The sequence below is a fragment of the Panthera leo genome, chromosome D1 (assembly GCF_018350215.1).
Source record: "Panthera leo isolate Ple1 chromosome D1, P.leo_Ple1_pat1.1, whole genome shotgun sequence".
NCBI lineage: Eukaryota > Metazoa > Chordata > Mammalia > Carnivora > Felidae > Panthera > Panthera leo.
In genome coordinates this window covers 63,869,576-63,885,109 of record NC_056688.1, presented here as the reverse complement: position 1 = coordinate 63,885,109, position 15,534 = coordinate 63,869,576, and the positions used below count along the sequence as shown (strand labels likewise).

General features: G+C 40.4%; 1 protein-coding gene across 1 annotated transcript; it reads right to left on the bottom strand.

The window, feature by feature from the left end:
• Positions 1-13,950: 13,950 nt before the first annotated feature.
• Positions 13,951-14,913, bottom strand: LOC122201414 (olfactory receptor 10A5). The gene has a single exon (XM_042907276.1). It carries the CDS (start codon positions 14,902-14,904, stop codon positions 13,951-13,953), a length of 954 nt encoding a protein of 317 aa, XP_042763210.1. The 5' UTR covers positions 14,905-14,913.
• Between the last annotated feature and the right edge of the window lie 621 nt (positions 14,914-15,534).

Sequence of the window (15,534 nt, the reverse complement as noted above, 5' to 3'; positions counted from 1 at the left end):
AAATTTATTATTAGAAATTTTCTGTAAAGATATATAGAAAATTGATGAGTTACCTCTGGGCAGGGAAATAGGGTACCAGAGGTCAGTATTGAGACAGATATCTACTTTTGATTGTATATAATTTTATATTGGTTGAATTTTTGACTTAAAACATTTTTAATTTTGAAATAATTTTAGATTTATAAAAGAGTTGCCAAGATAGTAAGAATTCCTTTTTACACTCCATGCAGGTTTCCCTAGTTTTAATATCTTACATGACCCTGGTTCATTGCTCAGAACTTAAAAAATTAACATTGCTACAATACTATTAAGTAGACTACAGGCCTTATTTGAATTTGATCAGTTTTCCCACAAATGTTTCTCTTCTTTACCAGGATTCATTCCATGCAACTGAATTGCATTTAGTTGTTATATATCCTCACTTTTCTCTAATCTGTGATGTTCTTAGATCTTGTGTTTTCATGATTACATGGGATTTTTGGTTTCGTTTCGTTTGGTTTGGAGAGGCGGAAATAATACCAGAGAGTGAAGTGCCTTTCTCATCACATCATATCAGGATGTACAGGATATAAACATGACTTTTCACTATCCCCTTTCCACATTCTATTCCTTCAATGTGGGTTGCTAAGTCCAACCCACATACAAGGAAGAGAAATTTATCTCCACCTCCAAAAGGAAGGAATATGCTTGAATTTTTATCACGTGAAAGTATTTGGGGTTTTTTTTTAATAGAAAAGAGATATTTGAAACAAATATCTAAACAAAACTAACATTCTGGTTTCTTTCACTGCTTCCTAACCTTGTGACCTGGAAAAAATTATTCTGCGTGTCATTTTCATATGCATGAGATGCCCAGTACCTGTTGTAAGAAGAAAATGAGATAAAGTGTAGAAAACATGCTAAGCCATGACAAATGTCGTATATGGCAATGTTCCATTAAGATGCTATTTGACCTGGGCCTTGAAGGTTGCCATCAAAGAAGGGAAGGAGTATGCCACTTGACTACATGATGACTAACATTACTACTAATACTGCTACCAACACCATTTCTGCAGTTACTGACTTAGATCTTTGTATATACAAATCCTTTTGATTTGTATATTATTCCTCTTTATAACTAACTCCTACACACTCTTCTGATACCACTTTAAATATCACTCCCTCGAGAAGAAGGAAATCTTGCCATGTGCAACAACATGGATGGAGGTAGAGAGTATTCTTCTAATCAAAAACCTAATCCACTAACCACTAACCACTAACAGCTAACCACTAACCCTTAACCCTAATCCTTCATCCTAACCATAACCTCGCCTTAAATTTATCCCTCTGGAGATGTCTCTAAGCTGCAGGATAATAGGTCCATACCCTCATACTGGCACTAATCTTAACCCCAATCCTTATCCTAGCCCTAAAGCAAACCCTTATCCTAGATATGAGGGAAAAATATATATATAAAATACACATATATACATATATACATATGTACATTTATGTACATACAATGGAAAAATACTCAGCTATAAAAAAGAATGAAATCTTGCCATTTGCAATGACATGGATTGAGCTAGAGAGTATGATTCTAAGCAGAATAGGTCTGTCAGAGAAAGCCAAAGAGCACGATTTCATTCATATGTGGAATTTAAGAGATAAATGAGCAAAGGGAAAAAAAGGGAGAGGCCAACCAAGAAACAGACTCCTAACTATAGAGAACATATTGACGGCTACCAGGGGGAGGTGGAGGGGGGATGGGTTAAATAGGTGATGAGGATTAAGGAGTGCATTTGTGATGAGCACTGGGTGTTGTATGGAAGTGTCAAATTACTATATTGTACACCAGAATGTAATTTTACACTATATGTTAACTGTCTGGAATTAAAATAAAAACTTTAGAAAACATGTCACTTCCTTGATGAGGTCTTCTCTAGTCCAAATGCAAATTAAGACTCCTTCCTTTTATTCTTTCTCAGAGCACTAGGTTCTTTTCCTTCATAGCAATGATATCAACTTGTAATTACATATTTATTTGTGCAGTTCTTTGTTTAATATCTCTCCTGTCCAGGGGTGCCTGGGTGGCTCAGTCAGTTGGGCATCCGACTTCATCTCAGGTCATGATCTCACAGTCCGTGAGTTCGAGGCCCGCGTCAGGCTCTGTGCTGACAGCTCAAAGCCTGGAGCCTGTTTAAGATTCTGTGTCTCCCTCTCTCTCTGCCCCTCCCCTGCTCATGCTCTGTCTCTGTCTCAAAAATAAGTAAAAACATTAAAAAATATATCTCTCCTGTCCATTGGACTATAATGACCCCAAGGGCAAAGACTGTCTTTTGCTCATCCCTGTAAATCCTGTACTTAGCAGTGAGGTTAAGGAGGATTGGGAAGGGAGCATGGAAGAAATGAGATCAGTGAGGAGGCTCTTATAATAATAGTTTAGAAATAAGAGCCTGGCTTGTGGTATGTAATGACAGGGACAATGAACATAGCAGTTGAGCCAAGGTTTAAGTAAGAATTTTGCCAAGAAAGAATGAGCAGGATTAGGAGACGGGTTGAATATTTCCATGACAGTGTTTATCAAAGTGCAGAATTATGACATAGTGCAGCACTTTGTACGGCACTTTTTGTTCTACAACTTTTTGTGTACTTGTCTACTTAAAAAAAATTTTTTTTAGTATTTATTTATTTTTGAGAGACAGCTTTTTCTCCTAACTTTTTTATAGTTTCTGCCTTTATATTTTGGAGAAGGCACATGCTATACTGACAAGAACATGACATTTTGGGTTCAGGTAGACCTGGATTCAAACATAAGCTCTGACACTTATTGGTTTTTTGTTGTTGTTGTTCTAGTCTGTACTTCCTGATAATACCTGTGAAGAGTAAATGATACTTAATTTATAAATAGGTAACTCATATTTGACAGTTATTACATGCTAATTCCTTTCTTTACCCCGCTCTCTGGGAAATGGAGAGAACCTAATGATTTCCCTGTGTTACAATTAGTAGCAAACTAATTGAGAATGCTGCATAACTGACAATCTTACTTCAAACTGCAAGAAATAATAAAGAATAGACTCACAAAGTTTTACAAGTGGAAGTGGCTATTTGCTTGGTGCCTCTGCTGCCAGAGCATGATTAGTTTTAACACTTTCATGGCAGGTTTCATTGTTCAAATTTTCATCTTATCAATTCCATGAGTTGGGTATTATCACCTCATTCAAAGACAAGGAAACTGAGGGCTAGAGATAGAGAATAATTTGCATAAACATACATAGCTGGTAAACAGCAGACACAAAATTTGAACCCAGGTTTTTCAAAATGCTAATTGTTGAGGGGAATAAAAAAGACTAACTTTAGAGAAAGTGGAAATGCATGGTGTACGGGGAAAGAAAATAGTTCAGGAGGGCAAGAGTTGACTATTCATTCAACGATATGGTTGAAGTATGGTAATAACTGAAATTGGAAAAATAAAGCCAGAGCTGATGTATAAAGGGGCTCATATTATAGAAGAACATTCATTTTATTTTGAAGATGAGGGTGGATTATAAGGATTTTAAGCACGAAAATGACAGATTTTCACAAGCACACTTAGAAAGAACTCTAGAGACGAGACGGTAAGGAGGAGGGATTAGAATGAGGTGCATATGTAAGTCTGCAGTATCACTGGAGGCTGGGAGATCAGCTAGGAGGCTCTAGGAATAATCCTGGTGGGAGATAGAAGCCAATACCCAAATTTAATCTCCACAAGGAGGCTTCATCTCCACAGGATTTGTTGAAACCCTGGCAATGGATGGGATCTCTGAGATAGTACACAAGGAAGACGGAAGAAGAGGGCCAACCTCTGAACTCCCAGGACAAGTAGAGTTCAAAAGGACTTGAGAAATAATACAAAAGAATCTGCACTTGGACGTGTGTGTGGAGAATAGCATGGAAATTCGTGGTTATGGAAAGCAAGACAACAAAAATTCCAAGGGCAATATTCCATTTACGCAAGCATCAAAGAGAACCTGAAAAGCATTTGATTTCCTCAAGAATCTCTGGCCCAAGTCTGAGATCACTGGACTCTGTTGTAATTCCTCCCCTCTCAGGCCTTGGCCCCTCCTGACTTCTAGCTGCAGAATCAGTCTCGGAGAGCTCCAAGAGACCCTGGAGGCCTGAGAGTGAAAGCCTAGGAGTCTCTGCTCTGAGGCAGCTCTAATGCAGGCTGAGCTCTGTTCTCACTGGCTTCTATCCTCAGACTCCTCCACCCTGGGGTTGTAGGCTAACCAGCCTATTAATGAGCAGTCATAGCCTGTGACCTCATTAAAAAGTTGTTAATGAGGCACACTGCTGTTTAGGGAGCAGTTGACTGAGGCACCCACTGGTCTGTCCCAGGGGCCAGAGGGAAAGCTTATGTGAATAGGTAGGATCAGATCTGGGGAGAGGGCTAATGAACTCAGGCTGCACAGCCACACCTCCTAACGAACTCATCTTGGAAAGCAGGCCAGCTTTGAAGCTCAAATCCCTGCTGGCCTGCATGCTTACAGGAGTAGATGCAGTCCAGACCAGGAATGAATTTACTCTGATCTGTCAGCTCTGCTGAATGCCTGCTCTGCTGACCCATTTTGATGGAGGACTTCAAATTCTGAGATTAAGAAGTGGTTTTCCTTGCACTGAATTTTGGTCTTATAATCTTTTAACTGCCCAATTACAAAGGTCTTTTGACTGGTGTCTATCTTATAGATTGTGTCCCTTTACCACCCACTTTTCTCATCACTGCCAAGTAATATTTCTAAAATACAGACTTGATTTTGTCCTTATGCTGAAAACCATTCAACTGACCTCTCTTGTGCACAAAATAGTGTTCAAGCTCTTTGGCATGGAAGGCCTTTCAAGATTTGACTCCTACCAACTCCTCCCCTTCATCTCCCTCCAGTTTTCCCTCCCATGTCATAATTTCTATTATTCTCACTATCATCATCACTTCCCCCACCCAATAATCAGATCTTTATAATGGCTAACATTTCTATACAAACTACTATGTGTCCAACATTGTTCCTTAATGATTCACATATATTAACTCATTTAATCCTCTCAACCATGATGAAAAAGGGGAAGAAATAGGTGTTATTATTATCTTCACTTTACAGAAGAGGAATCTGAAGAAGAGGGGTGCAAAATAACTTGTCCTATATCACCAAGCTGTCAAGTGGCAGAACCAGGATAAAACCTAGGCATTTTAACTTCAGAGTTCATGCTTTTACCCAGATGTTGGCAAACTATAGCCTACAGCAAATCCCACCGTCCACTGGTCTTTATTATATATAGTTCATGGGTTAAGAATGGTTTTTACATTTTTAAATGGCTAGAAAAAATCAGAAGAAGAATATTCCTTGATGTACGAACAGTATATGAAAATCAAATTCTAGTATCCAGAAATGTTTTATTGAAACGCAGCCATGGGCGCGCGACCGCACGACGGAACTCACAAAGCATTCCAAGTCGCGCGCTCCAGAGCGCGCCACGTCACGCGGCCGCGCCGCCCCGCCCGTCAGCTCTCGCTCCCGCATCGGGGCACTGCGGGTCTCTGTCTTCTAAGAAGGGTCTAAAGAATAAGTTACTCTAGGGGGTTCCGGAAGATGGCGGCGTAGGAGGACGCGGGGCTCACAGCGCGTCCTGCCGATCACTTAGATTCCACCTACACCTGCCTAAAGAACCCAGAAAACCGCCAGAGGATTAGCAGAAGGGAGTCTCCGGCCCACGGAAGAGGGTAGGAAGGGCGGCGAGGCGGTGCGCGCTCCACGGACTGGCGGGAGGGAGCCGGGGCGGAGGGGCGGCTCGCCGGCCAAGCAGAGCCCCCGAGTCTGGCTGGCAAAAGCGGAGGGGCCGGACGGACTGTGTTCCGACAGCAAGCGCGACTTAGCGTCTGGGAGGTCATAAGTTAACAGCTCTGCTCGGAAAGCGGGAAGGCTGGAGGACAAAGGGAGGGAGAGCTGCTGAGCCCCCGGACGGCAGAGCTCAGCTTGGCGGGGAACAAAGGCGCCAGCGCCATCTCCCCCGCCCATCCCCCAGCCAAAATCCCAAAGGGAACCAGTTCCTGCCAGAGAACTTGCTCGCTCCGCGCAAACACCCAACTCTGTGCTTCTGCGGAGCCAAACCTCCGGCAGCGGATCTGACTCCCTCCCGCTGCCACAGGGCTCCTCCTGAAGTGGATCACCTAAGGAGAAGCGAGCTAAGCCTGCCCCTCCAGCCCCCGTGCACCTTGCCTACCCACCCCAGCTAATACGCCAGATCCCCAGCAACACAAGCCTGGCAGTGTGCAAGTAGCCCAGACGGGACACGCCACCCCACAGTGAATCCCGCCCCTAGGAGAGGGGAAGAGAAGGCACACACCAGTCTGACTGTGGCCCCAGCAGTGGGCTGGGGGCAGACATCGGGTCGGACTGCGGCCCCGCCCACTAACTCCAGTTATACACTACAGCACAGGGGAAGTGCACTGCAGGTCCTCACCACGCCAGGGACTCTCCAAAATGACCAAACGGAAGAATTCCCCTCAGAAGAATCTCCAGGAAATAACAACAGCTAATGAACTGATCAAAAAGGATTTAAATAATATAACAGAAAGTGAATTTAGAATAATAGTCATAAAATTAATCGCTGGGCTTGAAAACAGTATACAGGACAGCAGAGAATCTCTTGCCACAAAGATCGAGGGACTAAGGAACAGTCACGAGGAGTTGAAAAACGCTTTAAACGAATTGCAAAACAAAATGGAATCCACGATGGCTCGGCTTGAAGAGGCAGAGGAGAGAATAGGTGAACTAGAAGATAAAGTTATGGAGAAAGAGGAAGCTGAAAGAAAGAGAGATAAAAAAATCCAGGAGTATGAGGGGAAAATTAGAGAACTAAGTGATACACTAAAAAGAAATAATATACGCATAATTGGTATCCCAGAGGAGGAAGAGAGAGGGAAGGGTGCTGAAGGGGTACTTGAACAAATTACAGCTGAGAACTTCCCTGAACTGGGGAAGGAAAAAGGCATTGAAATCCAAGAGGCACAGAGAACTCCCTTCAGACGTGACTTGAATCGATCTTCTGCACGACATATCATAGTGAAACTGGCAAAATACAAGGATAAAGAGAAAATTCTGAAAGCAGCAAGGGATAAACGTGCCCTCACATATAAAGGGAGACCTATAAGACTCGTGACTGATCTCTCCTTTGAAACTTGGCAGGCCAGAAAGGCTTGGCACGATATCTACAGTGTGCTAAACAGAAAAAATATGCAGCCGAGAATCCTTTATCCAGCAAGTCTGTCATTTAGAATAGAAGGAGAGATAAAGGTCTTCCCAAACAAACAAAAACTGAAGGAATTTGTCACCACGAAACCAGCCCTACAAGAGATCCTAAGGGGGATCCTGTGAGACAAAGTACCAGAGACATCACTACAAGCATAAAACATACAGACATCACAATGACTCTAAACCCATATCTTTCTATAATAACACTGAATGTAAATGGATTAAATGCGCCAACTAAAAGACATAGGGTATCAGAATGGATAAAAAAACAAGACCCATCTATTTGCTGTCTACAAGAGACTCATTTTAGATCTGAGGACACCTTTAGATTGAGAGTGAGGGGATGGAGAACTATTTATCATGCTCCTGGAAGCCAAAAGAAAGCTGGAGTAGCCATACTTATATCAGACAAACTAGACTTTAAATTAAAGGCTGTAACAAGAGATGAAGAAGGGCATTATATAATAATCACAGGGTCTATCCACCAGGAAGAGCTAACCATTATAAATGTCTATGCGCCAAATACCCGAGCCCCTAGATATATAAAACAATTACTCATAAACATAAGCAACCTTATTGATAAGAATGTGGTCATTGCAGGGGACTTTAACACCCCACTTACAGAAATGGATAGATCATCTAGACACACAGTCAATAAAGAAACAAGGGCCCTGAATGATACATTGGATCAGATGGACTTGACAGATATATTTAGAACTCTGCATCCCAAAGCAACAGAATATACTTTCTTCTCGAGTGCACATGGAACATTCTCCAAGATAGATCATATACTGGGTCACAAAACAGCCCTTCATAAGTTTACAAGAATTGAAATTATACCATGCATACTTTCAGACCACAATGCTATGAAGCTTGAAATCAACCACAGGAAAAAGTCTGGAAAACCTCCAAAAGCATGGAGGTTAAAGAACACCCTACTAACGAATGAGTGGGTCAACCAGGCAATTAGAGAAGAAATTAAAACATATATGGAAACAAACGAAAATGAAAATACAACAATCCAAACGCTTTGGGATGCAGCGAAGGCAGTCCTGAGAGGAAAATACATTGCAATCCAGGCCTATCTCAAGAAACAAGAAAAATCCCAAATACAAAATCTAACAGCACACCTAAAGGAAATAGAAGCAGAACAGCAAAGGCAGCCTAAACCCAGCAGAAGAAGAGAAATCATAAAGATCAGAGCAGAAATAAACAATATAGAATCTAAAAAAACTGTAGAGCAGATCAACGAAACCAAGAGTTGGTTTTTTGAAAAAATAAACAAAATTGACAAACCTCTAGCCAGGCTTCTCAAAAAGAAAAGGGAGATGACCCAAATAGATAAAATCATGAATGAAAATGGAATTATTACAACCAATCCCTCAGAGATACAAACAATTATCAGGGAATACTATGAAAAATTATATGCCAGCAAATTGGACAACCTGGAAGAAATGGACAAATTTCTAAACACCCACACGCTTCCAAAACTCAATCAGGAGGAAATAGAAAGCTTGAACAGACCCATAACCAGTGAAGAAATTGAATCGGTTATCAAAAATCTCCCAACAAATAAGAGTCCAGGACCAGATGGCTTCCCAGGGGAGTTCTACCAGACATTTAAAGCAGAGATAATACCTATCCTTCTCAAGCTATTCCAAGAAATAGAAAGGGAAGGAAAACTTCCAGACTCATTCTATGAAGCCAGTATTACTTTGATTCCTAAACCAGACAGAGACCCAGTAAAAAAAGAGAACTACAGGCCAATATCCCTGATGAATATGGATGCAAAAATTCTTAATAAGATACTAGCAAATCGAATTCAACAGCATATAAAAAGAATTATTCACCATGATCAAGTGGGATTCATTCCTGGGATGCAGGGCTGGTTCAACATTCGCAAATCGATCAACGTGATACATCACATTAACAAAAAAAAAGAGAAGAACCATATGATCCTGTCAATCGATGCAGAAAAGGCCTTTGACAAAATCCAGCACCCTTTCTTAATAAAAACCCTTGAGAAAGTCGGGATAGAAGGAACATACTTAAAGATCATAAAGGCCATTTATGAAAAGCCCACAGCTAACATCATCCTCAACGGGGAAAAACTGAGAGCTTTTTCCCTGAGATCAGGAACACGACAGGGATGCCCACTGTCACCGCTGGTGTTTAATATAGTGCTGGAAGTTCTAGCATCAGCAATCAGACAACAAAAGGAAATCAAAGGCATCAAAATTGGCAAAGATGAAGTCAAGCTTTCGCTTTTTGCAGATGACATGATATTATACATGGAAAATCCGATAGACTCCACCAAAAGTCTGCTAGAACTGATACATGAATTCAGCAAAGTTGCAGGATACAAAATCAATGTGCAGAAGTCAGTTGCATTCTTATACACTAACAATGAAGCAACAGAAAGACAAATGAAGAAACTGATCCCATTCACAATTGCACCAAGAAGCATAAAATACCTAGGAATAAATCTAACCAAAGATGTAAAAGATCTGTATGCTGAAAACTATAGAAAGCTTATGCAGGTAATTGAAGAAGATATAAAGAAATGGAAAGACATTCCCTGCTCATGGATTGGAAGAATAAATATTGTCAAAATGTCAATACTACCCAAAGCTATCTACACATTCAATGCAATCCCAATCAAAATTGCACCAGCATTCTTCTCGAAACTAGAACAAGCAATCCTAAAATTCATATGGAACCACAAAAGGCCCCGAATAGCCAAAGTAATTTTGAAGAAGAAGACCAAAGCAGGAGGCATCACAATCCCAGACTTTAGCCTCTACTACAAAGCTGTCATCATCAAGACAGCATGGTATTGGCATAAAAACAGACACATAGACCAATGGAATAGAACAGAAACCCCAGAACTAGACCCACAAACGTATGGCCAACTCATCTTTGACAAAGCAGGAAAGAACATCCAATGGAAAAAAGACAGTCTCTTTCACAAATGGTGCTGGGAGAACTGGACAGCAACATGCAGAAGGTTGAAACTAGACCACTTTCTCACACCATTCACAAAAATAAACTCAAAATGGATAAAGGACCTGAATGTGAGACAGGAAACCATCAAAACCTTAGAGGAGAAAGCAGGAAAAGACCTCTCTGACCTCAGCCGTAGCAATCTCTTACTCGGCACATCCCCAAAGGCAAGGGAATTAGAAGCAAAAGTGAATTACTGGGACCTTATGAAGATAAAAAGCTTCTGCACAGCAAAGGAAACAACCAACAAAACTAAAAGGCAACCAACGGAATGGGAAAAGATATTTGCAAATGACACATCGGACAAAGGGCTAGTATCCAAAATCTATAAAGAGCTCATCAAACTCCACACCAGAAAAACAAATAACCCAGTGAAGAAATGGGCAGAAAACATGAATAGACACTTCTCTAAAGAAGACATCCGGATGGCCAACAGGCACATGAAAAGATGTTCAACGTCGCTCCTTATCAGGGAAATACAAATCAAAACCACACTCAGACATCACCTCACGCCAGTCAGAGTGGCCAAAATGAAGAAATCAGGAGACTATAGATGCTGGAGAGGATGTGGAGAAACAGGAACCCTCTTGCACTGTTGGTGGGAATGCAAATTGGTGCAGCCGCTCTGGAAAGCAGTGTGGAGGTTCCTCAGAAAATTAAAAATAGACCTACCCTATGACCCAGCAATAGCACTGCTAGGAATTTATCCAAGGGATACAGGAGTACTGATGCATAGGGGCACCTGTACCCCAATGTTTATAGCGGCACTCTCAACAATAGCCAAATTATGGAAAGAGCCTAAATGTCCATCAACTGATGAATGGATAAAGAAATTGTGGTTTATATACACAATGGAATACTACGTGGCAATGAGAAAAAATGAAATATGGCCTTTTGTAGCAACGTGGATGGAACTGGAGAGTGTGATGCTAAGTGAAATAAGCCATACAGAGAAAGACAGATACCATATGGTTTCACTCTTATGTGGATCCTGAGAAACATAACAGAAACCCATGGGGGAGGGGAAGGAAAAAAAAAAAAAAAAAAAAAAGAGGTTAGAGTGGGAGAGAGCCAAAGCATTAGAGACTGTTAAAAACTGAGAACAAACTGAGGGTTGATGGGGGGTGGGAGGGAGGGCAGGGTGGGTGATGGGTATTGAGGAGGGCACCTTTTGGGATGAGCACTGGGTGTTGTATGGAAACCAATTTGACAGTAAATTTCATATATTAAAAAATAAAAAATAAATAAATAAATAAATAAATAAATAAATAAATAAATAAATAAAGAAAAACGTAAAAAAAAAAAAAAAAAAAGAAACGCAGCCATGCTTGTTCATTTATATATTATGGCTGTTTTCATCCTACAACAGTATAGCTGAGCAGCTATGTAGAACTCATACATTAGTGGTGCCTTCATCTGCAGCTAGGGGTATTAAATTTTTTTAAGTTTATTTATTTATTTTGAGAAAGGCAGAGAGCATGAGTGAGCAACGGAGAGGCAGAGAGAGAGGGAGAGAAAGAATCCCAAGCAGTCTCCATTACAACATGGAGCCAGGTGTGGGACTCAATCTCATGAACCATGACATCATGACCTTTGCCAAAATCAAGAGTCAGACACTTAACCAACTGAACCATCCAGATGCCCCCTATTTAGGGTGTTAAAAACCACAGTGATGCACAAGAAAAAAATATTTAACTACGTGAGGTGATGGATGGTAACTGAACTTTGGTAATTATTTTGCAAAGATACATATGTAAAGTCATTATGTTGTACATCTGAAACTTCCATAATACTATGTGCCAATTATATCTCAATGAAAATGAAAAAAAATTTTCCAGGAATCAGGGCAGGTGAACATAGGAGAGAAATGGTTACAATTTAATTAGTCAGTCTTGTTGTAGCTCTTGTCAAATTATAAGAGTGTGAACATGGCCTGGTCTGCTGCTAAGAGTAAACGACTCTTGCAAAAAGTAAGTATTAATAAGTTAAAAATTATACAGTGATGCAGTTATTACTTGACAGCATTTTGAGTGCCACAGGTGTCTCTATACTTCAATACTTTATTTACTTATATTATTATCAGTGCAAGCCCACGATGTCAAAATGAGAAAAGGAACTAAACTTCAAATGCCACATTTTAAAGTACAGTAGAGTGTTACTGGCACTTAAAGAATACAAAAATGCTAATTCAAAGGGATACATGCACCCTACCTGTGTATAGCTGCATTATTTACAATAGCCAAACTATGGAAGCAGCCTGAGTGTTGACTCATAGATGAATAGATAAAGAAGATGTGGTACATATATACAATGGGATATTACTCAGCCATAAAAAATAATGAAATCTTGCCATTTGCAATGACATGATAGAGCTAGAGAGAATAATGGTAAGTGAAAAAAGTCAGTCAGAAAGACAAATACCATATGATTTCACTCATATGTGGAGTTTAAGAAACAAGCAAATAAAAAATAGCAAAGAGGAAATGGGAGAGAGAGAGAGACAAACTAAGAAACAGACTTTTAGTTATAGAGAACACATTGATGATTAACAGAGGGAGGGAGTCAGGAGGATGGGTAAAATAGGTGATGGGGATTAGGAAGTGCACTTTTTATGATGAGCACTGGGTGATGTATGGAATTGTTGAATATTGTACACCTGAAACTAATATAATACTATATGTTAACTAACTGGAATTAAAACAAAAACTTTAAAAAAGCATGGTGGGATCAGATTATTCTGTTATCAAATTGGATGATAAATCATTGTGTTTATTATGTAATGATACTCTATGTTAAAGAATACAGTATACATAGACATCTCTAGATTAAATACTTATTGAAATTATTACCCACTGACAGAAAGAATCTCTAGATTAAATATTTATTGAAATTATACAACTCACAGAAAGTAACAGACAGATCTGAAAACTGTAAATGGAGTATCTAAAGTAGAATTTCTTCATAAAAATATAAAATGACAATGAGGCTGAAAGTAATTTAAGTTTCCAAAGGCTTATTTGTTAGCCAAACAAGGAAAATGTTTGCTGATGATGAGTTGGTAATATTGAGTATCATTTTTTGTAATGTAATATTACCTGGGAAAAATAGCCTGAGGAATGAATTGAGTAAGGCCCGTGGGATTATAAAGGAATATGCATGGAGAGTACTGTTCCACTTCCTCTATCCACATGAAACACCAACTAACTTAAGAGCCAGTACTGCCTCAGAAGCATACAAAATGAAATGAATAAATTATATAAACCTGGATTATAGGCTTTTTTCCAATGGAATGAAGTTAGACTTGTCCAAAACAAGATAAAGTGCCAAGATGACTTTGTGTCTCCCAAGTTCATACTACAAGCAGTTTCATATTGTCTCCCATGTTTGTCACATTGGCACACATTAACAAAGTCAATACCAGGAATAGGTTAGTCATAGAAGTGTCAAAGTGCCGCTGTACCAATAAGAAAAATAACGTAAACCTACAATGAACAGAGGAGTTTTCCAGGAGGTAGAAACAGGGCCAACCTACTTCTCTGCTCTTTTCCCTCTTCTGAGCTTCCCAATAATCATTTCAGCAGCTGGGTTTCATCCCAACAGAGATGGCAAGGGAGGCAGAGGAATCCCAAATATGAAACTGATTGCTCCACATTGAGTACACTTTACTCTCATTTCTTAATGTCTATGGGATGCAAATTCTAAGGCCGAAAGCCTTGTGGAAGGTCCGGCCAAGGGCATTCTTCACCTCATTATTTCTCAGGCTATAGATGATGGGGTTCAACATGGGAGTCACAACAGTGTAGGACAATGACAGCAGCTTTTTGCTCTCAGGTGAATTATTGGATTTAGGCCGGAAGTAGGTGAGGCTTAATGACACATAGAAAAGGGAGACAACAAGGAGGTGGGAGGAGCAGGTAGAGAAGGCTTTATGCTTCCCTTTAGCTGATGGAATCTTAAGGATGGCAGCAGCAATGCGAATGTAGGAACACAGGATCAGCAAGCAGGGTATCATGACGACCAGCACAGTTCCAACAATCGCATAGATCTCAAACATTGCTGTGTCTGCACACACCAGTCTCAGCACAGGTGGGCTGTCACAGAAGAAGTGGTTCACCTTGTTGGTGCCACAGAATGGAAAGCTGAAGAGCCAAGTGGTCTGCACAGTAGCTACGGGAAAGCCTGGAAACCAGGATGCAACAGCCAATTTGGCACGTGTCCTCTGGTTCATGATGACTGGGTAGTGCAAGGGATTGCAGATGGCTACATAGCGGTCATATGCCATGGTGGCCAGGAGGACGCATTCAGCAACTCCAAAGAAGAAGAAGAAATACATCTGCATGGCACAGCCAAGGAAGGAGACGGTTGTGTCCCAGGCAAGCAGGGTCCCCAGCATCTTGGGCACGATGACTAGGTTGAAGCCAATTTCCAAGAGGGACAAGTTCCTGAGAAAGAAGTACATGGGGCTGTGCAGCATGGGGTCAGTCAAGGTAACAAGAATGATGAGGCTGTTTCCCAATAGTGTGACCAGGTAGATGATTAGAAATATCAGGAAGAGTAGTGACTGTATTTCAGTAGGCAGGGAAGAGAAGCTCATGAGGATAAACTCCCCAACCCTTGTCCAGTTTCCTTCAGCCATCAATACAGAAATGAATCTCCAGCTTCAGTCATGGAGAGAGATTCTTGATTGGAGGAATCAGAATCTCGGTTTGTTTATCAGACTCCTTTCTAGTGTCAGGAAAAGAGGCTGGGTCGGTATCTCAGTTGGAAAAGAAAGGGCCTTGAGCTGTCTAAGAATAAAACACAAGGAAGAATGGAGCCTGAGCTCTGGAAAGAGTTCATCATTTCCTATTGTTACTCTTTTATAATGTATTTTCTGCTTTTTTACCATATTTTCTAAAACAAATCATATCGTATTTACCCATACCCATTTACTGTTACACACTTAATACCTTTGAGATGGTGTTAAGAGATATTTGCTCTCCCATGTTTATTGTGACATTAGTTACCATACCTAAGACATGGAAACAATCTAAATGTCCGTCAGTGGATGAAAGGATAAAGAAAATGTCACACACACATGCATACACACACACATGCACACACACACAGAGGAATATTATTCAGTCATTAAAAAAACAACCTGCCATTTGCAACAAACAGCATGGATGAAACTTGAGGGCATTATGCTAAATAAAATAAGTCAGACAGGGAAAGACAAATAACGTATGATCTCACTTATGTGTGGAATCTAAAAGAACCAAACTCG

What these genes read in the sequence shown, in the direction of transcription:
- LOC122201414 (XM_042907276.1), bottom strand. Translation starts at nt 14,904, where the DNA reads ATGGCTGAAGGAAACTGGACAAGGGTTGGGGAGTTTATCCTCATGAGC.